This window comes from Trachymyrmex septentrionalis, unplaced genomic scaffold (genome assembly GCF_001594115.1).
Source record: "Trachymyrmex septentrionalis isolate Tsep2-gDNA-1 unplaced genomic scaffold, Tsep1.0 scaffold131, whole genome shotgun sequence".
In the NCBI taxonomy this organism is placed as follows: Eukaryota; Metazoa; Arthropoda; class Insecta; order Hymenoptera; family Formicidae; genus Trachymyrmex; species Trachymyrmex septentrionalis.
This window is the reverse complement of record NW_017304450.1, coordinates 1,082,827-1,099,409: the sequence shown is the minus strand read 5'-3', so window position 1 is coordinate 1,099,409 and position 16,583 is coordinate 1,082,827. Positions and strand designations below refer to the sequence as shown.

At 29.8% G+C, this 16,583-nt stretch overlaps 1 protein-coding gene across 3 annotated transcripts in view; it reads left to right on the top strand.

Annotated features, from left to right (window-relative positions):
• Positions 1–10,776: 10,776 nt before the first annotated feature.
• The window catches only part of LOC108757050 (peroxidase), a 28,266-nt gene continuing 22,459 nt past the window's right edge, over positions 10,777–16,583 (top strand). For 2 of the 3 annotated variants that reach the window (XM_018501335.1, XM_018501338.1), the window contains exon 1: positions 10,777–11,192. In XM_018501335.1, the coding sequence (XP_018356837.1) occupies positions 11,182–11,192 (11 nt within the window). In that variant the 5' untranslated portion in view covers positions 10,777–11,181. The remainder of the gene's footprint in view (positions 11,193–16,583) is intronic. The other variant, XM_018501337.1, reaches the window with a different exon arrangement.

Sequence of the window (16,583 nt, the reverse complement as noted above, 5' to 3'; positions counted from 1 at the left end):
CGAAATTATATAAAGAGTAAAAAAATTATTAACATTATTAAAAAATGGAAAAAATAAAAAATATCACAAATAAAAATTTTCTCATACAATATTTATCACCATAGTATTTTTCCTTGTTCTTATTTCAAACGATGTTATCATAAAAATATAATTACTTACGAATAATTATATACAAGATTAAATGACATTATATTTTAATAATATATTTTATTGTATTATTGTTAATAAAATTTTAAAGAGTAAATAATGTAACAATTTTTTAATTTAAATTTTGCACAAACTTAAAAATATATCTTCTAAAAATTACATCATACGTCTTTTACTTCAGTATTGCAATAATGAGCTAACGTGCTAAATAACATGTTTTATATAACAGCTATCAGTAGTAAATTAAAAGCCGTAAAAAGATGAGATGCCGTAAGATCGTAGCGCATAACATTGCAAGAACCTAACGATTTGCAATCACGATTGCATCTGAATTTGCAATGATCCGGCTTCGGAGGAGAAATACGCAGAATCCGGAGTCACGAAAACAAGGCAAGAGGTTTCGTGGAAGGGGAGAATTATTATTCGAGTTGCAATCGTGGGGAATGCCAAGGTTTTCACCCTCTCCGCGCTTACTCTGCCCCACGGGTACGCACGTTTCTTCTTCTTCATGATATCGTGGATCCCCGTGGGCCATTCGGCATGCAGGTGATCGAATTTCGATGTTGTAACGATGCGATTTTGCAACAGGTAGGCGTATTTCATGTAAAAATAGCGCATACATATTATATGACAGATTATCTTTTCTATATGATTGACATGTCTCACTGAAAGTGCTCTACATTTCATATTTATATCATTGACGTAAGTTTAATAAACTCGAAGTAACTTGTAACTCGCAACATAACTTGTAATTTGCAGAAAAAGATACAAATTGAATTTATATTTCTCTGAAAGTTTTTAAAAATTTGCTTGTACAAACAAGAAAGAAAAAGAAGTCTCTCTTTTATAATTTAATATAAATATATATTATAGTATTTTATATATATAGAGTCGAAAAATTTATGATTTACAATTAAAATTAAAATTAAATATTTGAATTTTACAGACTAGCATTTTCTTATTAGATTAAAATAGTTTTCGCCTAAGATGTGCACGAATTATATTATTTTGTTAACTTCATTGTTTATTTTTTAAAATCACGTCATATTGATAACAAAAGTTAAATTTACCTTGATATATATTATTATGTTGTTCTTTTAATTAAATAATCTACATGCTGGGTTGAAACTGACGCACAATACTCTCGCTGGAGACACGATAACTGTCATTTGGATAGCATATAGTCGTCGGAATTAATTTGAGCGGATGAGAGAGCTCCAAGAGAGCAAATTTCACCGTAAATTAAATCCGTCACTTTTTATCAAGCGGCATCGTCTTATATTTGCGATAACATCTTAATTGCACTTCCGCATCTTCTGTAATTGTGGCACGGTTTAATGACCAATAAACACGAGGACTTAACACGTGCGTATACATAACACTTTAAAATGAAATTTGCCGACACGTTTGTAACACAAATTTACGATCATACAAAATGAATGTCATAAAGTTTTCTTTGATGCGTTATGTTATCGGAAGCATGTCGTCAGTATTGATTATAAATTGGCCGTGTCCGCTTAAAGCCTCTGCAAATATCTATTTATTATTATTCAATTTAATTGAACATAAGTATCAAAGCGATATATACGCGTTTCGAAGATACAATAACTGTTTATAAATGAAAATATGTCGACAGTGTCAGTCTTCTTGACGATTATCAGATCAAAGATATCAATACCGGGATCAAAGTATTTAGCGCGTGTCTTAAAACTTTCTCTTACATCACATATTGAAAGTAGGACTCGCGCGTATATAATCTCTTATATCATATTATTACCTATTATATTCACGTTTATTTGAATTACAGCATCGAATGTATCCGTTTCAGAATTGTGTGTATAACGGACTAAACATGCTAAATGTATGTAAATGCAGTGCTCGCTCGTGCGTAAGATTCATTTAGTTACATGCACCAACGCGCGCATGAGCGCTTATTTATTTATGTAAGTACGCGGTCCAGTTCCCTGCTGTTATAATTAGGATATCCATAGAGAGACTCGTGCGTTATACGAGTTTTTGATTATTTTTTAATAAAGAGAGAAAGTAGTTTATAATGGCTAAAATAGCAGTTTTTTAACAATTTTTTACGTTATAAATTTATTACTTTATAGTATACAAATTTATTTCTAAATTTCATGTATAAATGTTCTATAATAAATTTATTAATATTTATAAATTATTTAGTTAAACAAAAGTATTTGAAAAGTTTTATATAGAATAACTTATTAAAATAATTTTATAAAAACATAAGAAAATAAATAATGAAATATTATATATTTTCTTTTATTGTGTTTTTTCTTTCTCTTAAATAAACTTTTTATTTATATCAATAAAGTAATATAAATTGACAAATATATGTATCTTTTCGAAATATGAATGTAATACATTTTATTTTATGTTTTGTTCCATCAGCGATTGCATAATATTTAAAAATCAAATTTCAATTAACTTCAAGTATATGATATTTTAATATGGCTTTTATCTATTTGGATCATTGTGCACACTTGCCTTATATCATTGTCCTGGATTCAAGTGTTCTCACTACCAAACATGTATGCAATAATAATGTGAACACACCGGTCAAACCTGTTAAAAAAAAAAAAATCTCGGTGGGGAATTTCCGGCGCCGCCTTGACTGGCATCAAGGATATACATTTCGCCAATTGGCCCACTATCGAGAGACGAATTATACATGATTAAGTTCGACGGGTCTGGAAAAAAGATAGCGCGATATACAATGGCCAAGCATGATAGCTTGTAATGGGCCCGGGTAAAAATAAATATCCTCAAGCGTAAACCAAAATGTTTAGAAAAATATTTTAAAATAAAATTTCTCTTAAAAAATAATTTGCTTTTATAAATCTCTTGTTTTCTCATAACAATATTTATTCATATTTAATATTTATTAAGATCAAGGAATAATTATTATAATGTATCGCAAAAAATTTAATATTATGTAAATAATGATTTAAAAAGTACTTATCTTTTTTCTTATATTTTGTAATTAATCTGACATTTATATAGAGAATTAAAATATTATATATCTAGATATTTAGTTAAAAATCAAATGCAGTGAAATATTTTTTTTTTTTCTTAAGATGGTGAACTTTGTACAAATTGACGCAATATATTCGTCTTAACTAAACTGTAGATTCGTACTTTTAAAATAAATATTTTATGTAATTCTCTGTTAGTTAATATTTATAGGTTTTTCTTGTTTTTTTATTCCCGTAAAAGTAACGAATTTTATACGTGCAAAATACATACATATACGTACAGTGAAACTTTCGATTCCCTCGTTTCGAATCAATTGATCAAATCAGCGAAATATGGCTTCAAGCGGCAATAACATTACTCAATGATGGATAATTTATCATTCGACAGTTCTCTTTGATGTGAGAATCATTTAAAGTAATATCGTGTGTCATAGTCCTCTTTGTTGCATAAATTTTCTGCTTCGATTTATTAGGCATTGTACATTTGTATAAATAATCGTTTCAACAATATAAATAATTATTTCATTTCTTTCATCGCTTCATATAGGAGATTTTTCCGGATAATTTTCATAACGGCGTAATCAATGATCTGGATTCGTAATATGAGTGGCGCAACTATTATAACAATATCTCAATATAATGAAAGAAAAGATTTTTTTTTATTTCTATTATATCTTTTTATGAACTTACAATATTCACATCAATCAAAAAATCAATTTTTCAAAATATACTAATGAATATTTAATTTTTTATATGTCCTAAGTATATTTATATAAATATTATTATTCCTATTTCTTTTGAACTATTTATTTAATTTATTTTATAGACTTATTCAAATAAGAAGATGGTACTTCCTAAAAAGAAAATAGTATTCTAATTGTAATAGATTACGAAATTGTACCGATTAATATTTTTATACATACTCGTATAACTATATGACTTGCTTAAATATTGACATTATGACAAAAGAGAGAAAAATGTAAACACAGACTAAACGCGAACAATATTATTGCAGTATATTAAAATAATGATAACTTCTCATTCCTCGTATCCAATCATAATCTGACATACGCTTATTGTTAGTACTGTTCTATAATACTACAAAAGACCATATTGTTTATTTTTTAACTTTGTTATAAATAAAAATAAGAGAATTGAAAATACATCTAAGGGAAGTTATACAAAGCCGATAATTTTCTATCAATTTCTAAAAGTCTTTATTCAAAGAATATTGGCTTTAAATTACAATAATTAACATTTATATGCATATTAATAATATACATATAAACCGTAAAAGTTTTTTATTTAAAATTATAATTTATATATTGATGATATATAAACGTTAATTATTGTAACTTAAAGTCAAATAAAACTAGAATATCTTTTGAATAAAAACTTCTATTGATTGATTATAGGTTTTATTTAATTTTTTCCTTATGTATTTTCAGTTTCCGCACTCTTCTCTATTTATAATAACAAGCATTTTTAGATTATCAAAAATTGTATTAAATATATATTTGTCATTTTTATTTCTGAAAATATTGTAAACTATATAAATATGTATAAAAAGTAAATATTCGACATATAAAAAACTGCAAAGTAGCCATTAAAAAAATATCCAATCAGAATTTATCCTTTGGATTATTGCGTAAAGTATTACAAGCTCAAACTGCTTTTTCGATTAAACGAAGCAATGCAGCTTCAATGACGAAGACATGCATAAAGGTGCAATAACCCATTATGAAATGACGAGTGACGTCTGGTTCAACGAAGGCAGACCGAGTCTCATTCATGTACCATCAGTATCAGTAACGATTCCTTATTACTCGCGTATGAAACCGTAAAAACGTCAGCCAGAAAATTGCCAATACCGGCCAAAAGAACGTCTGACGTTCGTGCCGAGTATCTAAAGTTGCCGTAACACAACATAGAATTGCATCGTGTGTTCAAAGCAATTTCGTTTCGCCTGTGAGGAATCACGAGTGGCGCTCCGCGATCAATGTAGAAATAAGTGCGATTATGTGCAACGATAGTAATAAAACATTATATCCGTGATGTGTTACCTTGCACGATCTTCAAAGATATTGTAACACCGATTTAATGTAACCTAATATCCATTATTCTTTTGCGAAGTCACGCGACATATTTACATGAGCATCAATTTTAAAACGATATTAAAATAATTGAAACTTATATTTTTATATGCACATACTACTTTTTTATACAATTTTTATATATTTTTTAAATAATTTAGCGAAATCTCTCATGCAAAATTTACAAGAGAAAAAAATTATATTTTTCTTAATATCATTTATCAATAATTATTAATTTCTATTAAAATTATAAATTTACGTATCAACTCTTCTCTTACGACATTTAAACTCGTGTAAAATAACACTAGCATGAAATCTAAAATATTAGACTTCACGGCTACGTGATTGTTCATTCTGCAACGACCCCCTGACATCTGAAATTGTTTGTCTGCTTTCCATCGTAATGGAGAAAGTATTTTCTTTTTTATTGCCTTCAGAGAAGGTTGCAGTTATATTTTCAAACAAATTCAAGTGACATCATAAGTATATTTTCTCTCTAATTTTCTTTATGCAAGAAATGTATGCACCAATACATTAGTATTTGTAAGAGAACAACAGAAAAAATTTTTTTATTCGCTAACAACTAACTATCGCCCACACGTCAATCAATTTCTTGAGAAATCTTAGAGAGCAGACGATACATCTTAATATTACATAAGAAGTATACATCGTAATATTACATAAAAGATACACATCATGAAATCAAAGGATATTATATATTTATATTATCTTTATAATTCGTTACTGCTTAATGTTATTAATATCTTTTTTGCTTTTTTTATGTAGAAAAATTTCTCACAAAAATAAATAATTACTATATGTAACAATTTTTAATAAAATTCAGAATATGGCGATTCATTGTCGGCGTATTATACTTTGTTGTATTGCACACAGTTATATCTTGTAACGAAATTAAAGGCAACAGAAATCAATATGACATCCGCGACGAACGAAAGGCGAGGCCACCCGAGAATACCTCGTCACCCTATGATCATGCAAATTCTCGCGCACGTCGAGCGTTTAATAAAGTGTGGCTCTTTCTGTCATTTAAAATTATCCACCATATGTGTAACATCTCAATCGAAAATTCATATGTCAAATGTCCGAATTTCTTTAATGATGATGCGAACTCAATCTTGTTTTTATTGCAATTAAAAGGGATAATAAAGCAAAGAAGACAAGTTTCTCTTGGTTCATAGATATAGGAAAAAGAGATTGATTGTAGAAGATGTAATACTTTGAAATCACTAATGAATGCACTAAATGTTCCAATATATTTATATTTTGTTGCAATATTTGAAATAAATGGATCATAAAACATATAACATGCATGAGAACAAGCAAAATAAAGCATTGAAGAATAAAAAGAAATTTATTTCTACACTAAAGTTAAACAATTAGCTTAATTTCAATTATTATATTTGCATATTTGTATTTCGCGTTTTTTTTAAATCATGCATACAAAGAAATCGACATATTTCTGAGACGTAGCACGAATAAAATATAATAGAATCTTTATGTAACATATTCCTGAGAAAAAAATGGTTCATTTAACTAAATTAATTTAGTTCGTCTTTATTTCTTTTGATGAAGAATGTATTTATTTAAGTCAAACATATCATATTTTCATACATTATTCAACAAAAGAAATAAAGACAACAAAATTAATTTAGTCAAATAAACAATTTTTTCTCAATGTATATAAAAAAGTCTACAGATTATTCTTGTGGAAAATAGCAAACGTTTACTTGCAGTAAACTTTTTTGTATCCTTGCATTGTCTACTTTTTGTCACAGATCCTTTTTATTCTATTTCCTGTGATACGGTCATGGTCGGTGTGTTTACCGGCGAATCTGATATTTTCGCCAGGTCCGGTGCATATCGACAAAAATGCCAACACAACGTTACGTAAAAACAAGTCTGTCGAACTAAAGGCGACACGTCAAACTTTATGTCTCGTTCCACATCCATACATTATTTACGCGCGCGAAGGGAGGCACAACGTACTACGCGTAAATTTTCTCTTTTAAAAGGTGTCCAATAGGTCGCTGGCTCTTATTAGCCACGGGAACGCCACAGTTGCGTCAATCATCTAATTGTTCTCTTCATCCCGTTAAAGGAGCGTATAAATTTGCTCGTGGCATGCTTGTGAGATTTCGTCGCGTGAGTACGCTTGCTTATTAGATATGCCCGTCCGTTTTTCCACTCAACCTTGCAGTTAGAACACGGCAATTACAATTAGGTTTTTCAGCGATCTAGATAATAACACGCGAAGTACATATTTATTAGAATAACTGAATTGAATAATCATGAAATTGGCACGTAGTAATGCAAAAATTATCACGTGCGAAAGATAAAAATTGTAAAGAATTGAAACAGGGAGATTTTGAAATGTCTGACAAAGAATTTTTCTTTTAATTCGAATTGTTGGATTAAAGTTCGATTGAAGACATGCAACGATAAAAATTGAAAACTTTTAATATCCGTATAAAGTTTTAGTTGCAGTCAGACTGAGCAATTTTAATTTAATTTTTTTTTTAGAATATCTCTTTCTTAAATGTTTAGATTCAATCTTTATTTATTAATGATTAGTTCACATTTCTTTGTGCACATATATAGGATCGAAAGGACATTAGTTAACGTTCTGATTAAATTATTTATTGACGTCGCACAAACGAGATATTAAACGATCGGGAAAAGGAAACTAGAGCTACCCGCTCAATTTACCCGTGTACCATTAAAACAATTCAATTCTTATCGATTCAAGACTCAATTATATATTGAGTTCTCGTACGTACAATTTATCGTATATAAGCTTAATTGACTAGTTTTGTGCTATGGTTTAGAGTGTCTATTTCAAAACAGATCCTTTTATTTCGTTTATTATATGCTATTACTGAACCAAATGAATGACAGGAAAATAAATTTAATGATAATTTATCGCAATTCGGAAACATAATTTTTTGAACCCATAGTTTTATATGGCAAACGGATTTCACAAACTGTATTCATCTTATGTATTAATTTCATTTTTTTTTTTTTCATAGAAAGTGATATATGTAGGTATTTTTAGCCGCATATACACGAAGCCTCTTTATTATAGAATGAAGATAGATATGTCGCCCCAGGCGATACGTTCTAAACATCTCTCTTTCGTAAGTACTATCGTCCTGGAATGTGCTCCATATATGATGGCAAAACTTTCAGGTTGAAAAGGAAAGTGAAAGGCAGATAAAAAAAAAACAGATCAATCATATTTTGTGTTTATAGACATTTTGTAAAATAAAGAATGTATATAAAGAAATAAATAGTAATAAATAATAAGTTTCTCAAATTATTTTACGCCCACCCATCGATACTATTTAACATTAAATTAAAGTATTCCGCAATTAAGTCTTAAAATTTTTGTTTGCTATATTATAAATCGATAATCTAAATAATATAGAGGAAAGAAAGAACAAAAGCTCATTTAAAGTAAATAATTATATATAAACGTTTAAATATAATGTAATTATAATGGAATTTAATTTTTAATGTAAAAATAGAACTAAACATAGACAGCTATATTTTAAAAATTTAATGAACAGTCATTTGCACGCTTAAAATCAAATGTCATGTTTCCAAGTCATGTTTCCAAGTGAATTTTGTAGCATCAATTGACTAAATTTTTCTTTCGATATTTATCGATAATGTGCGCAATTAAGTGATGTAAGTGATGTAATTTCGAGTCATTTGATTTATCGCGACATCATGATTTTTTGCGATATTTTAATTCTCTCTGTCGCGAAAAAAGTCGATCAACCATCGCAGAACAAAACTGATTTCACGGCCAGGCGAAATACACAATGTGCTTTCTCAACTGTATTACGTTATCGTAGCTGGCCGCTAGCTGACAACCAAACATTATCGACCACGCGATTACGTCTCCATTTACAAAAAGGAGTAAGCACTGTGCGAACTAATTATCGCCATGTAAACGAAATTTCGTAAATCCTTGCCAATCCTTCACTCAGGCTCCTCTAGGGCAAACAGATCTACATAAATCAATTATGCAATTAATTATTTAAAGTATCTAAAAGATTATATTTAAGGTAACTTTCATAATTTATGTAATAGGATATTCTGCGAATAACTTACATAACGAATACAGAGTCTAATTGAATTTCAAAATTATGCTGTGCACCTTTGTTTAATTTTACGACTACTATAAAAAAAATCAAAGAATTTTCGATAATAGAAAGAACTGACAGACTAAGACCGGAACCAAAATAAACCTAGATGATAGGACTGCAATATTTTCTTTATTAGGCAAAAGAGAATCATTAAAAACTGTAGCGGTAGCATCAAGTTAACTAAGGGTTGCCGATATAATCCAAGCTAATGATAGACAATTTATGTTAAATAGAATAAGCAAACTTCTGTTAATTACATTTAAAGTACATTATTTACAATCTTGACCTGAATAAAAAGACTACCACCTGAGAAAAGAAAGAAAAGTATAATATATATATTTTATATTATTATTCAGTATCTGCTTGAAAAAAATGTAAATCCCTAGGCCAAATATTTCTTGAATTCAGAGATGTAGAAAAACTGAGGGTGAACAGGCATTAAGTCTAGATGTGAAATGACAGCAGACTGAAGCTATGATGTCAAGAAACTGGGTGGGTGTTATAAAAGTACAAATCTAATCAAGGTAATGTTACAAACCGTACCTTCCCCCTGTTACTACATTTACTATTACTTATATTAAAAGAAATGTACTATAAAAAATACTGCAATTTGCATTCATGTAAGTTGCAGTATTTCGATTTACTTTGCCCGAAAAGTTATGCAAGCTGATTTATATGCAGATGAAGTGAATGATGATAGCAAAAGACGGACTATAATTCATTCGTTTGAGCTCGAAGAGAACTGTACTATATATCGAATATTCCAAAACATAGGGATATTAATCTCCAAATTTTTTTTTTCAAATGACGGATGAATATATAGGCTTGTCTTTCGCAAGCTCATGATACCCCATCAATTATCAATCATCTTGCAACATCTTTGATCGACGTCGCGTGGCTGGAACGATTCTGTCACGGTGTCGTTCTCCTTAAAAATGTAATCGAAAGGTAACAAAGAAAGAAAGCATCCATTGTCAGACTCAGCGAACGGCACTTTCGGTGGCGCGTATATTTTGGAGACCGGCGGGACACAATCGATGTCTCGAATCGAGGGCAGCAGCCGTGCGGCTCGTTTAGAGAAAGGAAAGTAAAACGTGGACGGGAGCTCCAACTTCTCCGCCTCCTTCTTCATCACGTCCGCCGCTAACTTCTCGTGGTTCTTTCTCGCTCACCTGGCGGGTACATAACGTAAGATAAAATAACTTTCCTCCACCTCTCTCGTCTCCTCTCAACTCTCCCTCTCCGGCTTCCTTTCCCTCTTCTCGTTTCCTTTCCACGAGTCGGCACGAATCAGTTCCGCGCTTTTAGGGAGCTTTCCACCACCAGGACGGTGCACACTCTGCGCTTTCATAAAGAACTATGCAGCAGGAAGGCAGGACACGATCGCGAGTACCACATTAACGTAGTCGATCAGTGCGACTCGATCTAAAAGCAACCATCTAGGATCGGTGGTAACCGACCGCTGCAAGCTGGATTACATCCGGCAAGTAGAGAAGTGGTTGGTCGATTGTACGAATAAACTTCGACAGACGGTGGAGGAATAGGTACACACGGTAGTGATTACCTCAACAGTTTCTCGGACACGTGCAAAGACATTAGCCGACAGAAACATTGCCGGCATTCGATTATCCTCACTTCTCCGTCGCGTGTCGCGTGTGTTGAGAGAGTGCACCGAAAATCGTGCAAATTGACAATTACAACCCTTGACGACAACTGTGTCGTTGATCATCGACCATCATAAATCATTAGCAACGTGGAGCACGTGGTAGAAGAATGCACAACGGGTGAGTGCGAGGGAATTATAAATTTAAGAAATTCTACAGAAGAATTCTAAGCGATTGACGCGTGTCACACGCAAAAGGAAGGCTGTTGTCAATATAAAGTATTGCCAGAGAATTCTAAGATTTTTATTTATATTTTTCGACTTCGCAACAGGAAGAAAATTGCAGGGAGAAAATTGATAATTCATTGATTCTTGCTAATAATAAGATATGAAAATTAACTAGAATTTAAAAAGATATATATATCTATAGATATATTTATCACATATTTTAGTATAATATACATTTGATGTTGCTAATAAAAGCTGATTTATGTTAAAAATTTTAATAATAAATAGTGAATCTTATTTTGCCAGAAAACAGAGAAGAAGATCAATTTATTTTTTAAAGTTTTGCCGCAGCTATAGCGTCGCAAATAATCAAGTATATACTTTTATATAAGGACGCTTCATATAAGCACATAATGTATTAACTTCCAGTATATTAAATAAAAATGATAAAAAACATCTTTTATAGATATTCTATCTTCTATATTTTCTGCTTTCTGAAATAAAATGGATCAAAAATACATGTCAGAATATCACAAAAGTTACACTATTGAAGATGATTAAGCTTTCTATCTTTTCTTTTCAATCTCATACATGCTATAAATTGATACTGCTAATAGTATTAAATAAAATTAATTTTTAATCCCCCTTTTCTAGTAGAAATCAACTTTTCTTCAACAAGTCTTACGTGATAAGAATAAATTAAAAGAATATTATCATATCTATCACATATTGACATATGTGTTATAAATTTTTAACTCTCTGCAATTATATTCTCTTTGTCTAGTCCTTTGTTTACTGTTCTATAAACCTTCAAAAAATGTGAAAAAATTCAGGATTACTATTTAACATTTTTGTTACATTATTAAATAATTTTTTAATAAGATATTTTAGAAGAAAAAACTAGATTTTAGTCTTCTTTATTTCGGAAAAAAAAGAATGAAATTTCGCTTATAACAATTTTCGCCAAAAAATATTCCAGATTACAAACAAAGAATTAAATCATCTCAAGATATCGCTTTACTCTTACCAAAATTAAGACATTTTAGCGCCTGTATAAATTAATAAATTAATGCCACCGTTGCTTATCAGTTTTTCCAATCTCTCGCGAACTTCTTGAACGTGAGAAAGAAGAGTTTGAGGCTTCCTGAGAAAGACGGAAGCTCGGAAAAATGATTACGAGTAATTATGAGAATTGGGTCGAGGATACAAATGGGGCGAAAATGTACGTGACTTTTCATGTCTATTATCATCGCGCGAGGTCCGCGAAAGGTGAAAGGAGAATCCCGCGTGAAGCATCGAGAAAGCAATCATTTCGATCGAACTAGGGGATTTTGTCTCATCATTTATACGATTTATTCTTTAAAGAAAACGCATTGTCACGCGAAATGATAAGCGCATGATCAGCTGGAATTTAAAGCATAGCGCGAAATAAAGATTAGATAGTCACAGATGTCTTGTAATCTAAACTCGACCTTCTGCAGGTATCGTGTTACTTTTACCTGCTTTCGAATCCTTTCACCAAGGTAGTAAATCATTCAAATTTTTAATTGTCAAATAAAATACGCATCCATAAAGTGTAAGGGTTTGCAAACACTTGAGAAATAGTCAATCACTGTCCGCCTACTTAATAGCAATTATTTAATCTAACCGTGACGCTGCGACATGATGATGTAGTCGGCACAACGATGATAATCGATTAGCATATAATAAAAGTTTTTATTACAACCTTCCGATACACTGTTTTGCATAATTCTACTTTATTAATTTAACCAATTGTAACATTTGCATTGTTTGAATAACCAACACATTGCTTATTATCATCAGAAATTTCATATTCATTCTTGCATTATATTAGATATACATACATATAAGATTTTAATCTTATGCAATTTAGAAACATATAATCAAACGTTTTTACAGTAATCTAAATTCTTTTATAATTCGTTACACTTTTTTAAAATTATATACTGAGATAATAAAGTCTTATTTCAATTAATAGTTGGCTGATTATCAATCCAATATTACCATACAGAATAAATAGAAATAATAATAAACATTATAATATTTACAAAATAATTTATAAAATAATTATAGTATTAAATTCAGTAATTGTGATGTTTATAATTTTATTAAGTCCATGTAAGACATCGCTTAGTTACTACAATAATGACATAACTAAAAAATTGTCATTTTTTTTAGTTACTTGTAAAAAAGAAATTTAAAGAAAAAAATAAAACATACTTCAAAAGATAAACATTTTATTTATCTACTGTCAAAATTGGATTTCAAGATTAATATTACAAAATTTTAATAATTCCAAACATTTAAATTTATTTTCAAGAAAAACTTTTTTAAGTTGTTACAGCAAATAAGCGATATGTAGGTTAAGTTTAATTACAATTTGTTCACCATAAAAGAAACCTGCAATCAATATGTCTCTGCTCGTATAATAAAAATCATTTACTGTGTAATTACAGCATACAATTCGGAATATATGTAATAAAGTGTATATGTATTGTATATAATTCTTTTAATTTTTAAAATTTTTTACATTTTTCTAATTTTTTAAGCGCATATATAACGTAGCTGTAACATCTTTAGATTTTATCAACGCGTTACAAGTTAAATGTCTTATGCAACAATAAGGAACAATTTTCTTGCGGTATTTTGCGGCTGATTTTTTGACGAATTTTCACTTTTTCGTACGCTTCCTGACCACTGTTTCGCACGCTCTCCGATTGAATTTCACGCGATTACGTACACGGAATATCAATCTGAATTCACTCGTAATCCGGTAAAAGACTGGCGTTTCCGCAAGAAGACAATCAACAATAAATTGACATACTACTTCGTTAATGAACCATGATCCATTCAGTGATCACGAAAAACAATTTCTCCAATCTTTTGATCTCGTAAGACAATTTAATACCGTGAAAAAAGTAAATCGTTTATTCACATTAAATGTTTTTTTTTTTTTCCTATAAAACGAGAACTTGGAAAGCATGTATGAATTTTTTCTCTTCTTCCTTTTTCTAGAAGACCTCTTAAAATCAGTATGTACATCACGGATAAATAAAAACTTTAAAATTAAATATAATTCTCTACTCAACAAGAACTTGAAATATCTTAATATATTTGTTATAAAGCAGTATGATAGCATATATAAATAGATGAACACGAAAACGTGGTTTTAATAAAAACTTTTTATTAATATAATCATTATAGCAAGCATGCAAAAGGATCTCTCTCTCTCTCTCTCTCTCTCTCTCTCCCCTCCCCCCCTCTCTCTCTCTATACTATAAATTATATCAAACGAAGAACATATGTCAATAAATTATATCAGTTGCAAATCTTTGAAATGAAAATAATTTCCATTAAAAATAATTGGATAATCATTATGATCTAAGATTACCGAATATACGAAGACCGGTTTATCGATTGCGTTGTATTCGTGAATCGATAATGTTTGAGATAACCAAAAAACGGAAGAAAATCCGAATGACTTTAAATGTCAATTAAGTCTTATCTAATCATTGTGTGATACTGGAGGCACTTTCATCGGCGGCAATAAACTACAAGGCAAGCGCGAATACCTGTCAGCTATTTCCAACGTACCAATTTGTACCGTAAATTAATGTAATTTCATGACAAGCGTTGATGAATAAAGCATGAATGTACGATAGTAATTAATCTTGACACATGTTTTACTAAAAAGTTCAAGGTGGTGGAAGACTTATACATTCTATATATATATATATATTTTTTTTTTTGTTTCATCCTTTTAACGTAATTTTTTTATTACATTAAAATATAATTTTTGTATGTAATACGTCTTAAGCAAAACAAAATGTAATTAATAAGCATGATTAACATTTAAAGTTTAGATTTAAATATATTACAGAAAATCCCTTAAATAATGAAATTAGAAAAAAAGAAAATTTTCTTATAAAACTCAAAAATCTAATGTAACGTACGGTATCTGCTAATAAAAATGCAACATGCGCGAAAAGTATTTGTTACCACACAATCTTATATGCGTATCAATTGCACGTTTACATATGCAAATATATCGCAAAGTGTGGGAATACAAAATGTAAGACTGACTTTCTATGGACGGACTGGAGATGTCCGCGATGCGTTTCTTGTGCTAAAAGAATGGATTACGGAAGAGCTTCAACCTTTATATCTCGGTTTCTCCGCTTCGCTCGAGAATGTGCCGAACACGCTAAATAAGAATGCATGTATGATGCAATAGATACTATCGAGCTGTCAAGCAAGAAAGTTCACGGAGAATTCATCTTATCATTTTGCGTGACCCCTTTATGATGTAAGGAATAATTTTACCAAAAAATGCACTTTTTTACGCTGCATCATTGTTATTTATAACTTTTCACTGACTTCAAAATTGTAGAAACCCTCCCGATACATTGTGCCTATTTCTAAATAATTTTTACAAAAAACCCGATTTTTTATTACTTTATTATTTTGTTTAATGTAATTACATTTAAAGTTACTTTAAAGTATTATATAAAACAGTAATACTTATTGAATTCTTTTAATTGTCAAATTTTCTTATCGAATTTTATAATATATCTCTATATAAATAGTTTTTTATTTTCATAGAGTAGAAGTTTAAAAAAATATTTTCAATAATATATTATACAACTGCTACATTTTGAAAACATAATTAATTACATCAAATATTTGATAATTATATTCTCTTCATCAAATTTCACATAGGAAGAACAGCTTTGTTTCTAAAAATTTAGCTGGATACAGATCAGAAAATAAATATTGTTTCTTCAAGACTATCAAAATAATTATTTAGAACGCTCAAGCTGGTTGCTAGAACGTCAAAACTTCTTGCAGTATTACTCATGCTTGAATATCTTACACAATATTTTGATGGTCCAATAAAATAATTTTCAGATCCGTATCTATCTAAACTTTTAGATATTTTAATAAAATTTTTCTTTCTGTCTATTCAGGCTTATAAAGCAATCCAGCTAACTGAACCGAAATGGTTACACACACATTCTGATATCACACAATCTGATCTCCAATAATCCTTCCAATAAATATCGAAGTAATTGCTATTATTATTCGTTTGGTATTAATTATGATATGATATTTTCAGGCTATTATTAACGTAAAATTTAATAATATAATTATGTCAATAACAATAATAAAGATCTCGTTAAAAATATACTTAATACTCGTTTTTATTCGTATTCCTGATTTCTCTAAGAAATATAATCTTTTACTGTTCAGTATTACTTTATTAGGCTTTTATTATTACTTTATTAAAAAAGAAAAAGTACGGAATCGTGTATATACATATAAA